The 25,528-nt window shown below is 47.4% G+C and overlaps 1 protein-coding gene and 1 long non-coding RNA gene across 3 annotated transcripts in view; one reads left to right on the top strand and one right to left on the bottom strand.

Annotated features, from left to right (window-relative positions):
- LOC309358540 (COUP transcription factor 2-like) lies at positions 1 to 24,306 on the bottom strand. 2 transcript variants are annotated; one of them, XM_081891779.1, is made up of 4 exons: positions 23,863 to 24,306; positions 20,405 to 21,690; positions 11,057 to 11,584; positions 1 to 332 (listed from the first exon to the last, which is right to left on the bottom strand). In XM_081891779.1, exons 2-4 carry the CDS (start codon positions 20,751 to 20,753, stop codon positions 58 to 60), a joined length of 1,152 nt encoding a protein of 383 aa, XP_081747905.1. In that variant the 5' UTR covers positions 20,754 to 21,690; positions 23,863 to 24,306; the 3' UTR covers positions 1 to 57. The 2 variants fall into 2 exon arrangements, with proteins under 2 accessions (XP_081747905.1, XP_081747906.1); XM_081891780.1 differs by lacking the exon at positions 23,863 to 24,306 and having other exon boundaries at positions 20,424 to 20,821.
- LOC309358751 overlaps positions 8,749 to 25,528 on the top strand; it is a 129,329-nt gene continuing 112,549 nt past the window's right edge. The window contains exon 1 of the long non-coding RNA XR_014163555.1: positions 8,749 to 9,022. This is a non-coding gene — a long non-coding RNA (uncharacterized lncRNA). The remainder of the gene's footprint in view (positions 9,023 to 25,528) is intronic.

Below are 25,528 nucleotides of genomic sequence, written 5' to 3'. Positions count from 1 at the left end.
TTGGGGGGCAAATGCAACGGCAAGGCTGCAGCCACGGCCTCCAACCCCCGGCTGCTTTCACTGCATGGAGATGTAGGGCCAGTTGAAGCTGGACCCTGAAAGGAGCATGTCTCGAATCAGCGTCTCGATGGGGGTCTTGCCCACCAAGCGCACAAAGAAGAGTTGCTCGATCACAGGGGCAGAGACGATGCGCAGCGATGGGAGGCGGAGGAGGAGGCGCCCAAATCGGCTGGGCTGGTTGGGGTACTGGTTCCGGACGTACTCTTCCAAGGCACACTGGGACTTCTCCTGGACGTTCTCCACGTGGCACAAGTCCGTCAGCCCCACCGCATCTGCAAGGGGGAGAAGGAAAGAAGGTTTGCACGGGAGATCAACTGATCGGCGCGAGAGCCCAGCTGCTGGATCTGGCTAGAGAAGATCCCATCTAGGCCAGCACCCTATTCTCTCTTTTATTTAATAATTTTTTATTATTTTCCTTATACATACTTTTACAGTCCTCATACATACTATTATAGTACAATACAATAAATCACAGGGACGTGGGTGGCGCTGTGAGTTAAACCACAGAGCCTAGGACTTGCCGATCAGAAGGTCGGTGGTTCGAATCCCTGCGAAGGGGTGAGCTCCCGTTGCTCAGTCCCTGCTCCTGCCAACCTAGCAATTCGAAAGCACGTCAAAGTGCAAGTAGATAAATAGGTACCACTCCGGAAGGAGGGTAAATGGCGTTTCTGTGCGCTGCTCTGGTTCGCCAGTAGCGGCTTAGTCATGCTGGCCACATGACCCCGGAAACTGTACGCTGGCTCCCTCGGCCAATGAAGCAAGATGAGCGCCGCAACCCCAGAGTCGGCAACGACTGGACCTAATGGTCAGGGGTCCCTTTACCTTTACAATAAATCATATAGATACTATTAGCTCTGCCAAGCTTGCGACTTCCCTCCATCCCTTCAGCGAGTACCCCTTATTTTCTTATATCGCGAATTCCATTTATAGACCTTGTATCTGCCGTACATTTTAAAAGCTATTTCAGTCCTGCCAGTGTTTTTAAAGTTTTGCATTTATCCTTTATGTACACCATAAATTTACTCCAATTTTCTTGAAACCTCTGATCGTCCTGGTCCCGAATTCTTCCTGTCAGTTTGGCTAACTCTGTGTAGCTCATCATTTTCGTCTGCCACTCCGCAATGGTAGGAACTCCGTGGAGTTTCCAGTTTTGGGCAAGCATGTTTCTTGCCGCTGCTGTGGCGTACATAAAAAGTCTTTGGCAGTGGCGTAGTGTGAGGGGTGCAGGGGGGGCCGGCTGCACTGGGCGCAACATCTGGGGGTTAGGGTTAGGGGCGCAAATCCACGGGTTAGGGGGCGCAAATCCATGGGTTAGGGGGCGCAAATTACTTGCCTTGCCCCGGGTGCTGACAACCCACGCTACGCCACTGGTCTTTGGTCCACTTTCTTAATTTCCTTCCCCATCAAACCCAATAAAAAGGCTTCTGGTTTTTTTGGGGAAAGGTGTATTTAAATATTCTCTTGAGTTCATTGTAAATTAACTCCCCAAAATTCTTAACTTTATCACAAGTCCACCACATGTGGTAAAAGTCACCATCCGCTGGCAGTTGAAGATGATGGAGTTTATGAAGCTGGCTGATCTCACCAGGAGAATCCGCGACAAGAAAGAAGAGGAATACCAAGAAGATTGGAAGAAATTTAAAGACTATTTGAATAAATATTGTAATATTAAAGATATGTAATCGCCTGAAAGAATCAATTAGGCCTAGGATTAAATTGGGATTAAATAAATAAATAAGAAAATATATGATAAGAAAAGTTAGGAAATATGATTTTGACTGTGATATAGTTTTATGAAATAATGATATTGGAAACGGCTATATACGATTACTAAGAAACTCAGATGGAAGAGATTTGAGGAAGTCAAGTAATATGTTTATGAAGATGGATTTTGATTGATTAATTAAGTTTTAGCTTATGTGGTGTATTTGATGTATTTGATGTTTTATGTTCTTTTTCCATTTCATTCTTTTTTCTTTATTGTTGTTGGCTTTTTCTTCTGTTATGTTTATGTATGGAAAATAATAAATATTACTTTTTTTATTAAAAAAAAGTCACTATCCGCTAGGCCAGCAACCTATTCTCACACAAGGAAAACAGATGCCCAAGGGGAAGCCCACAAGAGGGCCACAGCACAACCGAAACTCCAGCTCCTCCAGCCCTGGACAACCCTGGATTTACAGAAGCCGTCCCGGTTGCTGATCTGATCCAGCTTTTCCTTATTTTCACTGGAGAAATGTTGGAGGGTATGGAGTTATGCAACACGCCCCCCCCCCCGAGCCAGGGAGAAAAGTACCATATTGGCCCAAATACAAGCCGCACCCGAATATAAGCCGCACCTTTACATTTCACAGGCACTCACACCCGTTCCATTTCACTGTATGTCTGTTTCAGCAGCGATATCGTAAAAGCCAGTTTTTGTAAGGTCGCGAATTGAAGCCACACTTTAACTTTTCACAGTCAGAATTTGGAGGGCAAAAATGTGCGGCTTATATTAGGGCCAATACGGTAACTTTACAACCTTCAGAAGACAGCCCTGTATAGGGAAGGGGTTTTTTTTAATGGTTCAAGTTTTATTATGTTTTTATATATGTTGGAAGCTGCCCAGAGTGGCTGGGGCCACCCACTCAGATGGGCAGGGTATGCCGTATTTTTCGCTCTATAAGATGCACTTTTCCCTCCTAAAAAGTAAGGGGAAATGTGTGTGCGTCTTATGGAGCGAATGCAGGCTTCTGGGATAGCCGCGCGAAGCCTCTTCAGGGCAGAAGGAGCCTTCCTCCCGCTGCCCTGAAGAGGGTTTGCATTGCTTTCACTGAAGCCAGTACAGCAAGAGAGATCGCTGTGCAGCGATCCCTCTTGCTGTTCTGGCTTCTGGGATTCAGAATATTTTTTCCCTTGTTTTAATCCTCCAAAAACTAGGTGCCTCTTGTGGTCTGGTGCATCTTGGAGAGCGAAAAATATGGTAAATAGTAAAATAACAACAGCAGCAGCAATAATAATAATGGAATAGAGCGTCTCTATTTTCATAGGAGTAATGTTGGTGGTTATGCAACTTTCCCCATCTGTGATTCCTAGCACCTAGTATTAAGAGACATACAATCATACCTTGGTTCTCGAACGCCTTGGCACTCGCACATTTTGGCTCGCGAACACTGAAAACCCAGAAGTAAGTGTTCCAGTTTTCGAATGTTTTTCAGAAGCAGAATGTCCGACGTGGCTTCCGCTTAAGCTCCTGTAGCCAATCGGAAGCTGCACCTTGGTTTTTGAAGGGTTTCGGGAGTCAAACGGACTCTCGGGACGGATTAAGTACGAGAACCAAGGGCTTCCACTGAACTACCTCTAATAATGGAGGTCAAATATATCCATCATGGTTAGCAGCCGTTGATAGCCCTGATATGTGCCATGAATTATAAAAACCATACGAGCTGGTGAACACCACTGCCTAGAGCCTGGCTACACACTGTGCGATGGTATCCTTCCATTTTCCCCACCCTGAGTCCTCATTTCATCATTCAGGACAGGCAAAAGGAAACCTTTCCTGCAGAGCATAGGGGAACCATGGAACTCCAAAGAGGCAGGGATGGCCACCATTTTGGATGGGTTTAAAAGAGGATTGGCACATATCAGCCTAACACCAATCTATAAATGGCTATCACTGGGTTTTGCCCCTCAAGCAGAAGAAGAAGAAGAAGAGTTTGGATTTGATATCCCGCCTTTCACTCCCTTTAAGGAGTCTCAAAGCGGCTAACATTCTCCTTTCCCTTCCTCCCCCACAACAAACACTCTGTGAGGTGAGTGGGGCTGAGAGTCTTCAGAGAAGTGTGACTGGCCCAAGGTCACCCAGCAGCTGCATGTGGAGGAGCGGAGACGCGAACCCGGTTCCCCAGATTATGAGATTAACCACTACACCACACTGGCTCTCACTTAGCCCTTCTAAGTCTGGGCTCGGGCCAAGCAAAAGCAATGGTTAGGCAAAGAAGTATAGACACTGAGAGACAACACGACTGCTTAAGGTGCCCAGACTACAAAATTGTAGAAATCGTGAGAGAGATAGCTGCACTTTTTTCTTGTATCCAAAAATGCAAGAAGGGCTTTTACACTTGCCAGAAAGATCGGCTCTGCCCTTGCTGATCTTGGAAGGATCCCTTAAAAAAGTCCCATATGACCAGAGAATTTGCGCCTGTCCTTTGGGGGTTATAGGAAGCCCTGTAAACATATTTTTTAGATGTCCCTTTTACGATGCGACACGTAGAGAAACCATCGACCCCCTGCTGGTGAGGCTTGCTGACCTCCTGGGTAAAGCAAAAATTTGATCTTCTCCTGTTAGGCAAAGACCCCAAGACGACCCGGATGGTCGCCAGATTCTGCGCACAGATCTGTAGGCGCAGACCATCGCCCGATTCAATCTAGTTTGAAAATTCCCAAACCCGGATCTACGGGTGACTTTGGGTCATTTCTCTAAGGTAGTCTATTTTAAAGTTTTTATGTGTTTATATGCCTATCTGTGTTTATATGCCTATATGTCCCCTATAGGGGACAGGGGTGGCGCTGTTGGTTAAACCACAGAGCCCAGGACTTGCCGATCAGAAGGTCGGCAGTTCGAATCCCCGCACCGGGGTGAGCTCCTGTTGCTCGGTCCCTGCTCCTGCCCACCTAGCAGTTCAAAAGCACGTCAAAGTGCAAGTAGATAAATAGGTACCACTCCAGCGGGAAGGTAAACGGCGTTTCCGTGCGCTGCTCTGGTTTGCCAGAAGCAGCTTAGTCGTGCTGGCCACATGACCCGGAAGCTGTACACCGGCTCCCTCGGCCAATAAAGCGAGATGAGCACCACAACCCCAGAGTCGGTCACGACTGGACCTAATGGTCAGGGATCCCTTTACCTCCTTTACTATGCCTATCACACTTTTAAACTGAAAATCCATTGTTGTATATATTGGGATTGTAGTTCCATTTGTGTTTCTCAAGCTGGTCTCTGACCATAATAAATTTTGTGTTCATGAGTGCCACTGATGGCTAGTAGCCACAATGACTGCGCTCTGCCTCTGTGGGTCAGAGACAGCCAGTGGCGTAGCGTGGGGGGTGCAGGGGGGGCCGGCCGCACCGGGCGCAACATCTGGGGGGGCGCTCGCACTCAAGTGCTAAAATCCACGGGTTAGGGGGCGCAAATTACTTGCCTTGCCCCGGGTGCTGACAACCCACGTTACGCCACTGGAGACAGCAATGTTTCTAAATTCCAGTTGCTGAAAAACACAGGAAAGGAGAGAATTCTCTTGTGCTCAAGTCCTACTTGTGATCTTACCATTCAGGTATTAGCCTCAGTGAGAACAGGATGCTAGACTGAGGATCTTCTTCCTTTCTTCAGTCTTAGGTGATTCTTGAAGCATCACTTTGCCAAATTCAGTCATTTTACTCTCTCGCCCTGACCTAGCCACCGTGATCCATGCAACGGTCACCTCCAGACTGGATTATTGTAAGTCACTTGACGTGGGGCTGCCCTTGAGACTGACCCAGAAACTCCAGCGGGTGTAGAATGCCGCAGTGAGACTCCTTACGGGGTCCTCGCCGCGAGATCACATTCACCCAGTGCTATACCAGCTGCACTGGCTCCCAGTGGAGTACAGGATCAGGTTTAAGGTGCTGGTTTTAACCTTTAAAACCCTATACGGCCTAGGACCCTCGTTCGTACCTACAGGACCGCCTCTCCTGGTATGTCCCAAGGAGGACCTTACGGTCTTCAAACAAAAACATCCTGTAGATCCCGGGCCACAGGGAAGTTAGGCTGGCCTCAATCAGAGCCAGGGCTTTTTCGGCTGTGGCTCCGATCTGGTGGAACGCTCTGTCCCAAGAGACTAGGGCCCTGCGGGACTTGACATCTTTCCTCAGGGCCTGCAAGACAGAGCTGTTCCACCAGGCCTTTGGACAGGGCACAGCCTGACTCCCTCCTTTGGTAATCCTCACAGAACTCTAGCCCAATGGTTGCCATTAATTTGATTTTGAATTGATTTTAAAATGAATTGATTTTAGAATGCTGTGTTACTTTTATTGTTGTTAGCTGCTCTGAGCCCAGATTCGGCTGGGGAGAGCGGGATATAGATTTTATTTATTTATTTATTTATTTATTTATTTATTTATTTATTTATTTATTTTTAACATCACCTTCCCCCCCCCCCCCAAAAAAATAAAAAATTCCACAGAGCATAAATCCAGGATTCAATTAAGAGAATATACATTTGAGGGTTGTTGTGTTTCCCCCCCCCATGCCTGTTGAGAAGCATTCAAACCCCCTCACCCCAGCACTCCAGTGAAATAAGTCTCCGAGGGCTGCCGTTTCCCAGCTTGAACGCAACCCTCAAGCTGAGTTCATCCCTCTCCCCCGTCGCGGGAGCCACAAAACAGCTCCATTCAGAGCCCCTCAAATGAGCGCCGTGGCTATTCAGGCCACGAACGCCTCCGCTATTGACAGAGGCCCCCAAAAGGGACCTCACCACGAATCCATTCACAGCCGCCCCTTTTTTCTAACGCGGCATGGCTAACACAACAGACATTTAGCTGCGTGGGGAGAATGGGCCGCCCGTCGCCGGCGTCAATAGCCGGGACTTGAAAACGCTTACTCTGGGGATGCTGTGTCGCGGGCCACCAAAGGGATGAAAGGAGCACCGGGATGTGTGCTTGTGGGGAGAGAAAGGGGGGCCAGCTAGATTTGGTTAATTTAAAAAAACCCACACAGAGATAAAGAGAGGCGGGCTGTTTATCTGCCAGTCGTGGCGCATTACTCCGGGCATCAAAGCAAAAAGTTTTTCCAGCACCTTTGTGAACTCCCCTCCTAGCAAATGCTAGATGACCGGAGCAGACATGGGGACGCGAGATGCAGGTTCTGTTCCAACCTATTCTTGCTAAGGTTGCAAGTTTGTAAAGTTAAAGGTACGGTCTGGGGATACAGAGGTCCCTCACTCTCTTAAAGGGACCCCTGACCATTAGGTCCAGTCGTGACCGATTCTGGGGTTGTGGCGCTCATCTCGCTTTATTGGCCGAGGGAGCCGGCGTACAGCTTCCGGGTCATGCGGCCAGCATGACTAAGCCGCTTCTGGCGAACCAGAGCAGCACACGGAAACGCCGTTTATCTTTCCACCGGAGTGGTACCTATTTATCTACTTGCACTTTGACGTGCTTTCAAACTGCTAGGTTGGCAGGAGCAGGGACCAAGCAACGGGAGCTCACCCCGTCATGGGGATTCGAACCGCCGACCTTCCGATCGGCAAGTCCTAGGCTCTGTGGTTTAACCCACAGCACCACCCGCGTCCCTCTCACTCTCTTAGCTCTGTGCAAAGGCTGTGCGCCCAAACTTCCGACAGTTTCCATCTTGCGATAGCAAAGGCAAACTGGCCTGGGGGTGATTTCAGAAACCGATGTACATTTTGGCAAGGCGAGCTCACTTAAGACGCAAGCAAAAACCCCACACATACGCCCTGCCGTCGCAAGCTCAGCTACCTGATGCCTTCAAGAAAATAGCCGGCACCAATCGATGGCAGGGCGGAATCAAGGAGGTTGCCATTGAGATTCAACAAGTTTATAGACCGCTTTGCAAGACAATGGCATGAAAGCCATGTATATGGTTGAAACAGAATGCAAACAAAACACATGCTCAGAGGGCAGATAGAAACGTAAGAAGGCTCTGCTGGATCCTTCTAGCCCAGACTCCTGTTCTCCCAGCGGCCACCCAGATGCCCTAATGGGAAACTCAGAAGCAGGATTTGAGCACAAGAGCAAATCTCTTCTCCTGCGGTTTCCAGGAACTGGTCTTCAGTAGCATTCCTGCCTTTGACTGTGGAGGCAGAGCATAGACAACATGGCTAGTAGCCCTCGATAGCCCTCTCCCGCTCCATGAATTTGTGTCATTCTTTTTTAAAGCCCCCAAGGCTTTTGCCCATCGCTGCTTCCTGCAGGAGGGAGTTCAACTATGTGCATTGCAAAGAAGCGCTTTCTTCTCTCTCCCCCGAATCTTCCAACATTCAGCTTCGTAACACGGCTTCCAGAACTATGGGAGAGGGAGAAAAACTCTTCTCTATCCCCTTTCTCCTTGACATGCATGCAGTTTATTAAGCTCTGCTTCTGCAGAGGCCAGCTCTAGGGAGCGGTGCCAAGAGAAAGGTGAAGGAGAGGGTCATGGGTCAGAGCTGCAGCACCTGCTTGGCATGCAGAAGGTCCCAGGTTAACACATACATGCCCAGTAGCATCTCTAGGGAAGCTCCCGGCCTGAACTCACGGAGAGCGGCTACCAGTTGGTGTGGACAACACTGGGTTTGAGGGATATATAATAAATTTATTATTATTATTATTATTATTATTATTATTATTATTATTATCATTATTATTACTATTACCCTGCCTATCCACTCTGGGTGGCTCCCAACAGAATATTAAAAACACGATACAACAGCATCCTGTTCTCACCATGGTCAGCCTGTGGGAATAATAATAATAATAATAATAATAATAATAATAATAATAATAATAATAATAATAATTTATTGTTTATACCCCGCCCATCTTGCGGGGTTTACCCACACCACTCTGGGCGGCTTCCAACAAAGATTAAAAATACATTAAACTGTCACACGTTAAAAACTTCACTGAACAGGGCTGCCTTCAGATGTCTTCTGAAAGTCAGATAGTTGTTTATCCCCTTGACATCTGATGGGAAGGCGTTCCACAGGGTGGGTGCCACCACCAAGAAGGCCCTCTGCCTGGTTCCCTGTAATCTCACTTCTCGCAGTGAGGGAACCACCAGAAGGTCCTCGGTGCTGGACCTCAGTGTCTGGGCTGAATGATGAAGGTGGAGACGCTCCTTCAGGTATACTGGGCCGAGGCCATTTAGGGCTTTAAAAGTCAGCACCAACACTTTGAACTGTGCTCAGAAACGTACTGGGAGCCAATGTAGGTCTTTCAGGACTGGTGTTATATGGTCTTGGCAGCCGTCCCAGTCCCTAGTCTAGCTGCTGTGTTCTGGATTAATGGTAGTTTCCGGTGGGATTGATCCTCCAGGTCTGATTGACCTCTTGGCTTGGTTCACAGCAGCAGACTGGTGGTTGTGGGAGGCAGGTCCTTTAGTTCAGAAATGGATTGTGCTCTCCTATTCTTCCCAAAGGGGCGAGTCACTTCTGTTTCCCTCCAGCAGGAGGCGAGAGGGAGTCACTCCTCCACCCTCTGCTGGCATAACACAGAATGACTCCAGACCATGGTGGCTTTTTTGGCCATGCAGGTGTTCATTAGTGTCCCAGGGGTCACTTGTCTGACCTCCCTCCAACTCAGATGTAGGCAGGTGACCACCCCAAACGCTGCTTGCCAGCAAAAGAGGCCCATTTATGCTCTCTTCATCCAGTGGGCCAGGAATTGGCCCACCGACACCAGGATAGCGAGGCCGCCTTGGCTTGGAAACTTGTTCGAGCTCCTTGATTGAACCTCTTGAGGAGCCTTCCTGGGGCATGGATTCCTTCATTAAAGGAAAAATCAAGCAACAGGGGACTGGGAGCAGCCACCGAGACCACATAATACCGGTTCTGAGAGATCTGCATTGGCTCCCAGGACATTTCCGGGTACAATTCAAAGCGTTGGTGCTGACCTTTAAAGCCCTAAACGGCCTCAGCCCAGTAGACCTGAAGGAGTGTCTCCACCCCATTGTTCAGCCCAGACACTGAGGTCCTGAGCTGAGGGTCTTCTGGCTGTTCCCTCCCTGCGAGAAGCGAAGCTACAGGGAACCAGGCAGAGGGCCTTCTCAGTGGTGGCATTCCCCTGATCTCCCCTAACAACCGCTCGCCAGGAAAGGAAGGTGTTCCTGAAGCCATTCAGCATTGCAGCCACCTTTGAATTAATTGCGCAATCAGATCCAACACGATCAGAAGAGACCGGCATCCTATTCTCACTATGGCCAGCAAAGGGCTGCCCCCGCTGCCATGGCAAACCCACAGGCAGGATCCGGGCACAAGAGCCCTGTCTCCTGCTGCGGTTTCCAACAACTGGGTATCCAGAAGCATCGCTTCCTCTTTACTGTAAAGGCAGAGCCCAGCCATTAACCAATGACAGCCTTCTGTTCAGGCCATCCAAGATGGCAGATGTTATGTATTGAAGTTCTCACCCTGGCCACCAGGGGTATACAGTGGTACCTCGGGTTACAGATGCTTCAGGTTACAGCCACTTCAGGTTACAGACTCCGCTAACGCAGAAATAGTACCTCAAGTTAAGAACTTTGCTTCAGGATCAGAACAGAAATCGCGTGGCGGCAGCGGGAGGCCCCATTAGCTGAAGTGGTGCTTCAGGTTAAGAACAGTTTCAGGTTAAGAACGGCCCTTCGGAACAAATTAAGTACTTAACCCGAGGTACCACTGTATAGTTTTCACTCAGGTCCACGTAAGTTAATTTAGGCGGGAAACTCTGGGCTGTTGTTGTTAAAATGTTGACAGCTGGCTGCCTATAAAAGCGGGCTGGCTGAGCTGTTTGCTGTTCAGTTCAGTTCCAGCTTACTTATAAAGAACTACTTGGAGAAATCTCTGTGTAGTTTGCTATGTCCACCCCACTACAGTGGTACCTCGGGTTAAGTACATAATTCGTTCCAGAGGTCCGTTCTTAACCTGAAACTTTTCTTAACCTGAAGCACTACTTTAGCTAATGGGGCCTCCCGCTGCCGCCGTGCCGCCAGAGCACGATTTCTGTTCATATCCTGAAGCAAAGTTCTTAACCTGAAGCACTATTTCTGGGTTAGCGGAGTCTGTAACCTGAAGCGTATGTAACCTGAAGCGTATGTAACCCGAGGTACCACTGTACTTAATAGCAGGCATCGCTGCCTCCTGCAGCACTGAGTTCCATAGTTTAACAATGCCCTGCGTGAAGGAGGACTTTCTTTGGCCTGCCCCGAATGATGAAATGGCGAGGCAGAGCATGGCCATCATGGCCACCAATAGCCCTCTCCTCCTCCTCCGATCCGGCAGCGCGTGATGCTCACCTGGGGTGAAGAGGACGATGGCCTTCAGGCAGGAGTACTCGGCTGAGTCGACATGCAGAGCCTTCAGCTTCTCCACCTGCTCCTGGAAGACACGGATGTGGTCCATGAAGGCCACCACACGGTCGGCGGACATGGGCGAGGCGTGGAGGCCGGCGGCGGCCAGGAGGGGAGCCACGTGGAGAGGCATGGAGCACTGGGCGGCGTTGAGGACGAAGAGCTCGCTCCAGGTCATGCGCAGAAGGCAGACCTGGTCGGCCAGCTGGAAGTCCGGGAAGAAGGGGATGTTCTTCGCCCACTCAATGGCGCTGAAGAGGAGGCGGGCGGCCAGCTCACAGATGTTCTCGATGCCCATGATGTTGTTGGGCTGCAGGCACTGGGCCCCATAGCGGGAAGTGGGGTAGGGCTCTGCCCGGAGGAGGAGGGAAATGAAGCCCGTCAGGTAGGAATGGCAATTGTAGGGGTCTCCATTGGTGAAGGGGTACTGGCCCGGGCTGGGCTGCGCGGGTGCCATGCGCCCCCGTTGCACGGCTGAAGGGAGACAAGAAGGGAGAAAATGATGTATAGGTTGTTTTTATATGCAATGGCGGCAGAAAGAAGAACGGAGGATGAAATGGATGGACTATGCAGAATTAGATAAACTAACAGGAAGGATTCGAAACCTGCAGGACCAGAGATTCTCAGAAGGCTGGAGTCAATTTACGGACGATTTGAAAAGTAATAGTGATGAACAGATCACGCTAGTAGGTCTGCAAGAAGTTTTGTAAGGTGAATTATTTGAAATATTGCAAAAAAAGACAATGAGGAGAATTATTACTTAAGGATAATTAAAGGTAATATGGAATTAAGGAATGCATAATAAGTGATAAAGAATGGAAAATCATCAGAGGCATTGACGGAAGTCCAAAAATATTGTATACGATGAGATGTTATGTTGTGTGAATGTTGGAATTAATATGTTAAAAAAATAATAAAAATGCATATAAAAAAGAAAAATGATGTATAGATAATTAATTTATTATTATTATTATTATTTATTTATAGCCCGCCCATCTGGCTGTGTTTCCCCAGCCGCTCTGGGCAGCTTCCAACAGAATATTAAAATACAATAACCTATTAAACATTAAAAGCTTCCCTAAACAGGGCTGCCTTCAGATGTCTTCTAAAAGCCTGGTAGTTATTTTTCTCTTTGACATCTGGTGGGAGGGCGTTCCACAGGGTGGGTGCCACCACCAAGAAGGCCCTCTACCTGCTTCCCTGTAACTTGGCTTCTCGCAGGGAGGGAATCGCCAGAAGGTCCTTGGCACTGGACCTCAGTGTCCAGGCAGAACGATGGAGGTGGAGACGCTCCTTCAGGTATCTAACTGGTTAAACTAGAAAAAAATGTACAAAACTAGAAAAAACAAGTGTAGGAAATGTAAAACAAGAGAAGGTACATTTTTTCATACGTGGTGAGACAGCAAAATTGTTAAGAATTATTGAGAAATGATTTATAATGAAATTAAGGTGTTTAAAATAACCTTTGCCAAAAAAAAAAAAAAACCGAGAAGCTTTCCTGTTAGGTACAGAATTACAGGAATGGACTTACCAAGATCACAAAAGAATTTGTTTATGTACGCAACCACGGCTGCACAAACAGCACAACATTGGAAAGAAGGAAGCGTCATGGCTAAAGAAGATTGGCAAGTTAAATTAGAAGAATATGCTGAAACGGCAAAGTTGGCAATGAAATTAAGAGGAAGCGACGACAAGGAATTTAAGGAAGAATGGAAGGACTTTATTGGATATATTCAGAAGCAATGTACACAGGTTAATACATTGGCAGGGTTTTGAGAAAACTTGTAATTTTATTATGAGGGGACAATAAGTAATTCAAATGCTTAAAACTTTATAATGGACATGTAGTACATTGATATATAATGGAACCAAGGAAGGGATTAGGGGGAAAGTCAATTTGTTTTGTTTTGTTTTTTATTGTTTGTTTTGTTTCTGTTATTGTTGGAAAATTAATAAAATGTTATGGGGGGGAGAGAAGGGAGAAAGTACATGATTCGCGTCTCAGCATTTATTTCGTGAAACCAATATGCCGTTACGTCGTCCAGGAGAGGGGGAAATTTTATTTCCTGGGCTTCTGACTTAAGATTCTCAGTATTCACCACCCAAGCCAACTTGGGAAATGAAGGATGCACATGTTTCCATTTCCTTTCCTTATTATTATTCTTCCGTTGCGGTTGCCAGAATGTGGTCCTTTTAATCGTTTTTATTTGGTTTTACAAATGAAGAGTTGTAACAATACCAAATACCGGTACACATTTCTCTGAATCTATTGTCAACATTTCCAACTGCGTATTATTTCAATCTATATTTTGTATCACCTTGACAACAAAGGTCCGTATAGTTAAAGCTATGGTTTTCCCAGTAGTGATGTATGGAAGTGAGAGCTGGACCATAAAGAAGGCTGATCGCCAAAGAATGGATGCTTTTGAATTCTGGTGCTGGAGGAGACTCTTGAGAGTCCCATGGACTGCAAGAAGATCAAACCTCTCCATTCTGAAGGAAATCAGCCCTGAGTGCTCACTGGAAGGACAGATCCTGAAGCTGAGGCTCCAAGACTTTGGCCACCTCATGAGAAGAGTAGACTCCCTGGAAAAGACCCTGATCTGGGGAAAGATGGAGGGCACAAGGAGAAGGGGACGACAGAGGGCAAGGTGGTTGGACAGTGTTCTCGAGGCTACAAACATGAGTTTGACCAAACTGTGGGAGGCAGTGGAAGACAGAAGTGCCTGGCGTGCTCTGGTCCAGGGGGTCACGAAGAGTCGGACACGACTAAACAACAACAATATTTTGTATCTGTCCACATTATCCATCATATTTGTTCCATTACAAGCATTATTAGAATCCTGGTAATGTTTTCACCTGCTTACAATGGTCTCCTAAATATATTATAATTCCCCCCCCCCATTCTTTTTTGAAGTTCTCATCTTCTTGATTCCTGAGCTTTCCGGTCGGTTTTGCCATTTTGGCACAGTCCAACAGCTTAGTTTGCCATTCCTCTGTCGTAGGGTGATTGCCAGTATGTTTTTAACAGAATTGTAAAGTTGGAAGGGACCCTTCTGGGGCCACCAAGTCCAACCCCGTACAACACAGGAATCTTATAGACAGATAGGTAAAGGTAAATGGACCCCTGACCATTAGGTCCAGTTGTGACCAACTGTGAGGTTGCAGCGCTCATCTCGCTTTACTGGCTGAGGGAGCCGGCGTACAGCTTCCGGGTCATGTGGCCAGCATGATTAAGCCGCTTCTGGCGAACCAGAGCAGCACACGGAAACGCCGTTTACCTTCCCGCCAGAGTGGTACCTATTTATCTACTTGCACTTTGACGTGTTTTGGAACTGCTAGGTTGGCAGGAGCAGGGACTGAGCAATGGGAGCTCACCCCGTCGCGGGGATTCAAACCACCGACCTTCTGATCGGCAAGTTCTAGGCTCTGTGGTTTAACCCACAGTGCCACCCGCGTCCCCTATAGACAGATAGGTAATTTTAATTACATTGTTTAATTTTTTTTAATGGTTGCACCCCTCAAAAAATAATAATAATTAGCAGTTCTTATTTTATTTGTAAGCAGCCTTGAGTCCCTGTCAGGGAAAAAGTCAAGATATAAATTGACCTATTATTATTATTATTATTATTATTATTATTATTATTATTATTATTTTGTTTGCTTTGTATATAGTATGATGCAATACCATGCCATTGGGGTTGTTAGTAATCACAATGAAAAAGAAAAAGAAAGTAAGTAAGAAGCGTTAAAATCGAGATGTGGAAAATATGGAAACAATGAGGAGAAACAGGACTAAGATGTGGAGATATGCTTCAGAGATCCAGACCCTGGGGACCGCCGAAAAATTAATAATTATAATTTGGACTATAATTTGGTCTCTTTTTATTTTAGTTTTTTATTTTAATTGGAGCATTATGATTGGATATATTAATTGGAAGTTTTTTATTAGAAAATCAATAAAAATGATTTTTTAAAAAAACTTGTATCTAGGAAAGGGTAACCTGCCCCGCTTCCTCCCCCCGCTCCTGCATCACTGGCAGGGCCGGCAGATCAGAGGTCTCTCCCCTCTGGCCCCACAAACAAGCCCGCTGGATCAGGCCAGTAGCCCATCTTGTCAGAAACCCGCAAGTAGGACTAGAGCACAAAAGGCCCTCTCCTCTCCTGCAGTTCCTGCAGCAACTGGCATTCAGAAGAATTGCTGCCTCTGACCATGGAGGAAGAAGCACAGCCATCGTTGCTATCAGCCATCGATAGCCCTCTTCATGAACCAGCCCAATCCTCCTTTAAAACCATCCAAGTTGGTCCCTGTCCCTGCCTACTGTGGCAAGGAGTTCCACAGGTTGCGCTGCATGAGCAAGCTCCGAAAACGCTGTCTCAAATCTTCCCACATTCTCTCTCCTCCAAGGAATCCTTTGCTCCTTCCAGACAACTTTTTTTTTTAAAATCACCTAGCCATAATTATTTGTTTCTCTACCTGCTACTGGGGCGGTCAGACACCATGCTGCTTTAACACGGCTGGGGGCTCAGTCTAATTCTGCCAAGATGTTTCCTTTTACTCCATAGTTTTCTAAATTCGTAGGGAGGAGGTAAAAAGAAAGTATACAAGTAACTGTGCGGTATGACGTAATGGATAGACAAAGCACAACGAGATTAATTGGAAGTCAGTTTTAAATTTCTTTTCTACAAATTTATAATTGTGTTCAATACCAGGAGTATATATGATGATAATTATATTAATCTTCTTATAGTGCGGTGGTTTGTTTGATTTTTCTGTTATTTGTTTGATTGTATGTTTGTTTACTTATATGAACATCTGTTTTTCATAAATGTATTTTTTAAATTAATAAAGATATATTAAAAAATAAAAAAAGATTTTAAAAAACACTGCTGGGGGCCTGCAAATATTTTGAGGCAGCTGCACTGGTTTCCTTTCTAATCTGTGCACTTTTTGACACCTGTCCCAGAAATCCTGTACCTTTTTATCCTGCAAATGTTCCCACAATGGCCAAGCAGATGCCCACAAGCCAGACCCAAATGCCATGGCACTTCCCTCCCCCCGTGGTTTCCTGGAACTGCTATTATTCAGTGGCTACTGCCTCCAACATCAGGGACGCAGGTGGCGCTGTGGGTTAAACCACAGAGCCTAGGACTTGCCGATCAAAAGGTCAGCGGTTCGAATCCCCACGACGGGGTGAGCTCCCATTGCTCAGTCCTTGCTCCTGCCAACCTAGCAGTTCGAAAGCACATCAAAGTGCAAGTAGATAAATAGGTACCGCTCCGGAGGGAAGGTAAACGGCATTTCCGTGCGCTGCTCTGGTTCGCCAGAAGCGGCTTAGTCCTGCTGGCCACATGACCCATAAACTGTACAGTACTCCGGCTCCTTTGGCCAATAAAGCGAGATGAGTGCCGCAACCCCAGAGCCGGCCATGACTGGACCTAATGGTCAGGGGTCCCTTTACCTTTACCTTACTGCCTCCAACAGTGGAGGCAGAAAATAGCCATTGCAGCCAGCAGATGTTGGTAGTCTCATCAGCCATTAATGTGTCCAATAGTCTTGCAAAGGAGCCCCTCTGCTTAAATGTGGAGGGGAAGAAATTGGACCTTAAGAAGCCATTCCTAAAAAAATAAAGAGGAGAAGAAAATGCAGAGGAACAGAGAGAAGGAGAGGGAAAAGGTAAATAACTTTGAAGGGGAAAGATGAAAAGGAAGAGATGCTGTCCTACCCTGGGAGGTTCTTGGGAAGACAAAGACAGCATGAATCAAGGGGAATGAGGGAAGAAATTGCAGGAGCAGAGAAAAGGATGATTCAGCAATGGGTGCATGGTTGGGCACGGCTAGATAATCAAGATCTGCTTTCGCAAAAGGGTTGCAGAGGAAGAGGAAGGCAAAGAAAGGGAGAAAAGGAGGAGAGAAAGCAAAGAGTAGGGAGGAGGAGGCGTGGAGGGAATTGGGGGAAATGGAGAAATGGGGAACTGACGGAAAGCAAGATAGAAAAGGGAGAGTCACAAAGGAAAACGGGAGGCAGGGAAAGCAGAAGAGGGATGGAAGGAAGATGAAGAATTAGAGTCCCTGCATAGGCACTTTTTATAGCGCTCTCATAAGAATGCAATGGGACACGGGTGGCACTGTGGGTTAAACCACAGAGCCTAGGACTTGCCGATCAGAAGGTCGGCGGTTTGAATCCCCGCGACGGGGTGAGTTCCCGTTGCTTGGTCCCTGCTCCTGCCAACCTAGCAGTTCAAAAGCACGTCAAAGTGCAAGTAGATAAATAGGTACCACTCCGGCGGGAAGGTAAACGGCGTTTCCGTGCACTGCTCTGGTTCGCCAGAAGCGGCTTAGTCATGCTGGCCACATGACCTGGAAGCTGAACGCCGGCTCCCTCGGCCAATAAAGCAAGATGAGCGCCGCAACCCCAGAGCCGGCCATGACTGGACCTAATGATCAGGGGTCACTTTACCTTTACTTTTAAGAATGCAATAAGAGCCCACAGGATCAGCCAAAGGGGTCCAGTCTAGTCCAACATCCTCTCCTCACTAAGACCAAATACCTGTAAGGAACTAGGGATGTAAATAGACTTCCTCCGGACCGTAAGGACATCAGAAGAGCGCGGGCACTGGGTCACGTCAAGTGGAGGCCTTGTGGTCTTGCCTCCTCTTTTCACAGTGCCATTCACATGCCCCTTTGGAAGCCCAAAGAAAAGAAAAGCCCGCCCTGTGGAACGCCCTCCCACCAGATGTCAAAGAGAACAACAACTACCACACTTTTAGAAGACATCTGAAGGCAGCCCTGTTTAGGGAAGTTTTTAATGTTTGATATATTACAGTATTTTAATATTTTGGGGAGAAGCCGCCCAGAGTGGCTGGGGAAGCCCAGCCAGATGAGCGGGGTATAAATAATAAATTATTATTATTATTATTATTATTATTATTATTATTATTATTATTATTATTATTATTATTTTATCTGTCCCGAAGCTTCCCCGCATTCAGCTTCAGGGCAGTGGTAGGGCAGCTATTTCCCCTTCGACAGAGTTTGCCGCTGCAAAGGTTTCGGACCAGAAACTCTGCTTTGTTCCCAGTCGCTGCAAGTCCCAGAACTCCCTGCTGAAATCCTCCTCACTTTTCATGCCACAAATAAATTGAAATTAAACCAGGTTCCCGCGGAGAACAGAAATAAATAAAATCAGGACAGGGGTGGAAGTAGCCGGTGCACAAATCTGTCAATTTTAGTTTATCGTTTTCTCAGCCTTTAACTCAAATGGCCTGAATTAATAATTTGCCCTGCTTTTCATAGAATGGCAGAGTTGGAGGGGGCCCCCCAAAGATCATCTAGTCCGACCCCCTACAATGCAAGAATCACAGTTTGCCCCTCTGGGTGGCAATAATGCACGGACATTGAGGAAACACTGCAGAACGCAGCTAATAAGGCAGAATGATGTGTGGATGGTTCAGGAAAAGGCCGTAGCTCAGTGGCAGAGCAAGGACCTTGCATGCACAAGGTCCTGAGTTCGAACCCTGACATCCCCAGGTACCGCTGAGAGAGACCCCTTGCCTGAAATCCTGGAGAGCTGCTGCCAGCCAGTGCAGACAACACATAGCTAGACAGATCCAAGGGGCTGACTTGGTGTAAGGCAGCTCCCAATTAAAACCAACCCTCTATTCAGAACCAGGAGGACTAGCTTCTTATTTTTGAATGGAATGACAGCAGCTCAGGAGTAGAGTCATTGTTTTGCATGCCGAAGATCCCACATTTAATCCCTGCTTGAAACCCCAGAGAGCCTCTTCCAGTCAGCGGAGACAATAGTGAGCTAAATGGATCAGTGGTCAGACTCCGTATAAGACAGATTATGTTCCTATGCACAAATCTACCATCAGCGCACCATTGGCCACTACGGCACCAGTATCTTTTTAAAAAGCACCTTTCCCAGTATCAAGCATTTCAGACCAGCAGAGGAGGCTGTGGTAGTAAGGGTGCCACCACTGGAGGCTGCCCAGTTGGCATTGACAGGGCCTCCTTGGTGGTGGCTCCCCATTTGTGAAATGCCCTCCCGAGCGAGCGAGATGCGCCCGCCTGCCTCGTAATCGACTTTCAGGAGGGATTTTAGAAGCATCCCTCTTTACCCAGGTTGCCATTTGGGGGCTGAAAGACGACTGTTTCCGGCGACCCTCAGATCCCTGGACAGAGAAAAGGGGAAGACTTTTTCACACAGTGCATCGTTAAACTGCGGAACTCCCTCCCACAGGAGCCACTGGTGCCAACTGTGCTTTTGTGTGTTGCACTTTGTGCTTGCAGGTTTCCCATTGAGCCACTGTGAGAACAGGATCCTGGACCACATGAGCCATTGGCCTGATCCAGCGGGCTCTGCTTATGTTCTTTCTCTTCTCAAATGCTTTTCTACATGATTGATAGGTTTTCCACCCTGGGCTCCTTCGAGAGGAAGCGTGGGATATATAAACTGAATGAAGTGCTTTTGACACTCATGCCGTATCCTTTTAGGGCCCACGTTATTTTTGCGATTGTTAGTCGTTTCAATACAGTGGTACCTCGGGTTACATACGCTTCAGGTTACAAACGCTTCAGTACAGTTACAGACTCCGCTAACCCAGAAATAGTACCTTGGGTTAAGAACTTTGCTTCAGGATGAGAACAGAAATCGTGCTCCGGCCGCGCGGCAACAGTGGGAGGCCCCATTAGCTAAAGTGGTGCTTCAGGTTAAGAACAGTTTCAGGTTAAGAACGTACCTCCAGAACGGATTAAATTCTTAACCCAAGGTACACACTGTACTGTGTTTTAGTTGGTGGAACCTGCCCTGGGAACTTAGGCTGAAGGGCAGGTAACGGATGAAATACATAAATAATAGGACTATTGATGCATCGGTGACATTTCGCAGAATACATCCACAGAAAAAGAAAACCCAGGATCACAGGAAACTCAGTGCTTTTGGCACTGGCTGGCAGTCGCTCTCCAGGGCAAGAGAGCCTCTGCCAGCAGGGATGGAACCTGGGACCTTCTAAATGCCAAGCAGCTGCTCTGACCACTGAGCTACGCTCCTTCCCCTTGCTCTCCGGAGGAGCCCTAAGGCAGCAGTGAGGAGGCGAGCAAGAAAAGGGATGTCACAACTTCCAGAAAAGGAAAGAGCAAGAGAGATCCGAACAGGGAAAAGCAGGGGAAGAAGAAGAAATGGAAGACTGGCCTCTGGAGGAGAGGGAGATTGCAAGAAAACAGAGAGAGAGAGGAAGAGAGAGAGGAGGACGAGATGCGTGGGGCGCCCCACCCCCTCAGGCAACCCACCTTCACGGCGCATGCCAACCTTGAGGCACTTGGTGAGGCGGCAGTGCTGGCACTGGTTGCGGTGGTGTTGGTCGACGGGGCACTGGCGGCTGGCACGGCAGGTGTAGCTGAGGTTGCGGCGCACGGAGCGCTTGAAGAAGCTCTTGCAGCCCTCGCAGGTGAACTGGCCGTAGTGCTTCCCGCTGGCCTTGTCCCCGCACACCAGACAGTCCACGGCCGACGCCGACGCCTTGCCCTCCCCGCTGCTGCCCCCGCTGGGCTCCTGGGGGGCTGGGGCTGGCAGCTGCGGGGGGACCTCCGGAGGAACGCCAGGCAGCTCCTCCTGCCAGGGGGTTACCACCAGAGCCATCCTGGGAGAGGGGTGGTAAGGAAGGGGCAGGAAAGGAGGGGAGTGGGTGGGGAGAAAGGGGGTGAGAATTGCAGGAGGGCTAGAGAGAGATCTAGCAGGGGGGTTGGTTGGAGGAGGTATGGGGCTGGCTGCAGAGGTTGGGAGGTCAAGAAGGGGCAGCAGTGGGCAAGAGAATGACGGCTAGGGGGAGAAGGAAAGGATGAGATGGGCAGGAAGGCTGGGGAACGGGTGGACTGGAAGCGGACAAGAGGAGGAGAAAGGAGGGAGAGAAGGAAGGAAAGGAGGAGGAGGAGGGAAGAGGAATGGAGATGGGCAGGGGGTGAGCGGCTGAAGTTTGGGAAGGAGGAGAGGGTGGAAAGGACCAGCCGTCAAGGAGCGAGAGAAAGAGGAAGCAGGTAGAAAGGAGGAAGAGGAAAATGAGGATGAAACAGATCCCAAAGAAAGCGGGGTTATAAATCTACTTTCCAGCAGAAGAGCAAACAACTGCATGCTTTGCAGGGTGGCGGGGCGGGGTAGGGAGAAGAATAAGGAATGAAAGGAGGGGCGTCTTTGGCAGCTTCTCCCCCCACTCCTCGCCCCACAGGCAACTGTAAACGAAGGTTTTCTTCCAGGAAAAGCGGCAGAGGGAATCCCAAAATCCCCACTAGTGAGAATCAGTGCCGGGAGGGGAAATTGCAGTCGCCTCCCTCCATTTTCCTCCCCGTGGGTCTGTCTTCCCAAAGAAGCGGTCTGCCTTCTTTGCTGGAGAACGAAGATCACAATGCCTCGATTTGGCAGAAGCCCAGCAGAGAGAAGGGAAGGAATCTCGGGTCTTCAGTTGCCAGAGGATGGAAAGCACGCAGGGTTATAACGACTCCGAAAAAGGTGCCCATAACCAGAGAGAAAACTTCTTCCAGTGAGGTGGCAGCTGCTAGGAGGCATTCAAATCCTGACAGATCTGTGCATGGGGGTTTTATTATTTATTTTTTTTAAGGAGAGGAAGGACAGGGAGAGAGAAAAGGTGCGAGAGGTTAGTTTATTTTTAAGAAGAGAGCTCAGCAAACATTGTGCAAGAAAGGCGAACCCGGTTGTCTAAAGTTCACATTCCCATCGAGTGTAAAATATACATCTTAAGATAGCCTTTTGGGGCTGTTCATCTGCCTTTTAAGGCAGCAGTGTCCCAAAAGGAACAGAAAATGCAACTAACAAGTCTTTGAGAGGTAGTTCAAAGTCAGTCCTCCCCAAAAAATATTCTTTTAAAAAATGATGGTGGCTCCAAAGAAACGATCCATCAGATTTTGATGGGCTTCCGAAAGAGAGCCTTCATCCGAAACTGTCTCTGGGGTGGGTGTTTCATCACCAGAAATGCCCGTCTCTGGGTTTTTAGGGTGCTTCTGCCTTTGGGGTGTGGGCAAGTTGAAGCCATCTAAGCCAGGGCAAAGACCCTAATCTAGCCTCCGTTTCCCTTCCCATTCTGTCCTTTCTATGGTCAAAATCAACAGGCATTCAGATTTCAATTTTCAAGAAGGGAGAGTTTCTCTAGCAACAGAGAAAGCAGCTTGCATGAATGAGACAGATCTATTCCGGTGAACTATTTTAAGGATCAGGGAGCATGTGGGTTTAACTCTGAACCCCTGTATATATCTTTATTCTCCTATTGACCCCTGATCAAGGTATTAAATACAGCTGATTAAGATCATGTACAGATCAATGAGGGATTTGGGGGGGGGGGGAGAGAGAATTTGTCTTTTTCCAAGCGTAGCAAGAATTAAAATGATATTCCTTTTACCAATCCTCTGAAGAATTTATTATCTCCAACCACCTCCTAATAATATATTTATGAATAAATGTCATTTCCCCCTATAGCAAGGAATGTCCATTGAATAATAAATAATATTTCTTAAAAGCTTTGTGCAAGAAGAAATGGCATCTAATTGTATTGATATTGCTACCTGCAAAATCTGTAATATCAGTAATGCAATACTGTTAAAAGCAATACTGTACATTAGCAATATATTCCTATTAATACGTTGCTATTTTTACAGGTAATGGTAATCGATACATCATGATTAACAGCATTAGATTGCTGTTAACAAAATTACTAGTGATTACTGTTGATAACACTATTGTTGCTAATATTATTAGATCCTGTTTCCTTCTCTAGACATTAACGGTCATTAGTAACAACCAATATTTAATAAATATTCATGCCACTGTCTATACACAATTGTGTTAAGCTTTCACCCTATTACAATTAAAGCAACTTTATTAGCATTAGTAATATTTTTAACAGATGTCAAATCCTGCTACGGAAATTACATATAATTATTTCTTTAATTATAACAGAATATTTAGTACCATTAAACTCGTTTTGAATTACCATAATTCCATCCCACAGAAATAATTATTAATAATCCTAGAAGGTGATTCTAGTACAGATGACTGGGCACATTTTTTGTTTTTCAGCTGATCACCAAAAGCCATCCTTAAACATCATTCTTGCAAGCAACTAACATCAAATCTGTACTGTTCAAATCGTGTTGTTGTTTTTTTTAAAGAGAGCAAAAATCAATTTGTGAAGTTTCTGCCTGTTCTGCAAACTCTCATGTATTTTTCCCCAACGAAAGTTCTTTCTTTTTAATTTTTCTTTTCCGGGAGTCCTCCTTATCCTGTGTTGCTTTTGCGGGAGAGGGTGGGGATAAACCTCTCCTGACACGGCACAAACCTTCACCCGTTTACTCAGGAGTAAGCGCGCGCCCCTGCAGTCAGCGGAGGAACTCGCTACTTTAGGACGGAGCAAAACTCACAGGTAGGTGTGCCTATAGCACGATGTTGCCTCGTGTCATTCGCTACCTGAAAAGGGGAAAGTACCGCAGAAATAAGGGAAAGCTTTTCTTCTCCAACAGGAAGACACACAAAAAATAGGCAGCGCTCCTTCGACTTACCACTGCACCCCCAAATAAATTCAAAAATAAATTCCTATCTGTCAGAGTGGGCAGCAATGACTTAACCACAAGCAAAACCACCAAGATAAAATACGGCTTAATAATAATAATACCACCCCAAAGCGAGGGGGAAAACATCTCCTTTATCGGAAAGGAAGAGGGGAAAGGAGAGGTATTACGCAGACCTGCTCGAAAATCGCTTTTAATTCTCCTTCGGAATCCCGGAGAAGAAATTGATGGTTTTCTCTCTTTTTTTTTCCTTTTCTTTGAAGCAAATTCCGCCTGGGGGGCTCTCGAGGCTGCTCCTTGCGCTTCTCCCTCCAGTGCAAAAAAAAAAAAAAAGCAGTTTCTTCTTTTGCGCGCAACGCGGCGGCCCCGATCCTGAAGTTGCGCCCGCGCGCAGCTCCCGCCCGCGCAAGCCGCCGAACAATGCTTCGGAATTTTTTAATTTTATTTTTATTTCTTCCTCCCCCGCTTCCCTCAAAACTGGCTTAAAAAAAAAAATTAAAAATCCTAGGGACAAGGGAGAGGCGGAGCGGGCGAGGAACTTTTCTTTCCCGAGAGATGCGGCGGCAGCAGCGTCGCTCCTCCGTCTCCGCTTGTCAATTTCGCTTCTCCGCCGCCGCCGCTGCTCCTCCTGCTGCCTCGGGTCACGTGCTCCGCGGGAGGGACGCGGGGGGGGGCGCGGAGAGATAGAGACCCATTGACAACGTGGCCATGGCGACGAGGCGGCGCCTTATAAGGCGCGGCGCTCCATATAAGGAAGCGAATGTAGCGCTCCGGGGAAAGGGGCGCCGCTGCCATTGGCTGGGGCGGGGAAGGAGGGGCGTGGCTCCAAGCGAGAATGGTTTTTAAAAGGGAGAGCGTGTTCCTAGCGTTCCGTGCCCTTTGCCTCATTTTTCTCTCGTCTTTCTTTATTTTTATTTATTCATTCATTTTTATTAATAATAATAATAATAATAATTATTATTATTATTATTATTATTATTTACCAAAGCATCATAAAGTATCACGGGGGTTCTTTCTTATTTACTCATTCATATATTATTATTATTATTATTATTATTAGTTGTTGTTGTTGTTGTTGTTATTGTTTAGTCGTTTAGTCGTGTCCGCCTCTTCGTGACCCCCTGGACCAGAGCACGCCAGCACTCCTGTCTTCCACTGCTTCCCGCAGTTTGGTCAAACTCATGCTGGTAGCTTCAAGAACACTGTCCCACCATCTCGTCCTCCGTCGTCCACTTCTCCTTGTGCCCACCATCTTTCCCAACATCAGGGTCTTTTCCAGGGAGTCTTCTCTTCTCATGAGGTGGCCAAAGTCTTGGAGCCTCAGCTTCAGGATCTGTCCTTCCAGTGAGGACTCAGGGCTGATTTCCTTCAGAATGGAGAGGTTTGATCTTCTTGCAGTCCATGGGACTCTCCAGAGTCTCCTCCAGCACCAGAATTCAAAAGCATCCATTCTTCGGCGATCAGCCTTCTTTATGGTCCAGCTCTCACTTCCATACATCACTACCAGTGACCACTCAGGGCTGATTTCCTTAAGAAAACCAGAGCTTTAACTATACGAACCTTTGTTGGCAAGGTGATGTCTCTACGTCTCAAGATGCTGTCTAGGCCTGTCATTGCCCTTCTCCCAAAAAGCAGGCGTCTTTTAATTTCGTGGCTGCTGTCACCATCTGCAGTGATCATTGAGCCCAGAAAGGAAAATCTCCCCACTGGTTAGGGGGCGCCAATTACTTGCCTTGCCCCGGGTGCTGACAACCCATGCTACGCCACTGTCTGTCGTCCCCTTCTCCTTGTGCCCTCCATCTTTCCCAACACCAGGGTCTTTTCCAGGGAGTCTTCTCTTCT

This window comes from Podarcis melisellensis (assembly GCF_964234715.1).
Source record: "Podarcis melisellensis genome assembly, chromosome: 16".
Classification (NCBI taxonomy): domain Eukaryota; kingdom Metazoa; phylum Chordata; class Lepidosauria; order Squamata; family Lacertidae; genus Podarcis; species Podarcis melisellensis.
The sequence above is the reverse complement of the archived record's forward strand: the minus strand, read 5'-3'. Positions and strand labels throughout refer to the sequence as shown.

What these genes read in the sequence shown, in the direction of transcription:
- LOC309358540 (XM_081891779.1), bottom strand. Translation starts at nt 20,753, where the DNA reads ATGGCTCTGGTGGTAACCCCCTGGCAGGAGGAGCTGCCTGGCGTTCCT. An exon ending in GGTTGGCATGCGCCGTGAAG is followed by an intron (nt 11,585 to 20,404) that starts GTGGGTTGCCTG and finishes GTCTCCCTTCAG; the next exon opens with CCGTGCAACGGGGGCGCATG. An exon ending in CATCGTCCTCTTCACCCCAG is followed by an intron (nt 333 to 11,056) that starts GTGAGCATCACG and finishes TCCCCCTTGCAG; the next exon opens with ATGCGGTGGGGCTGACGGAC.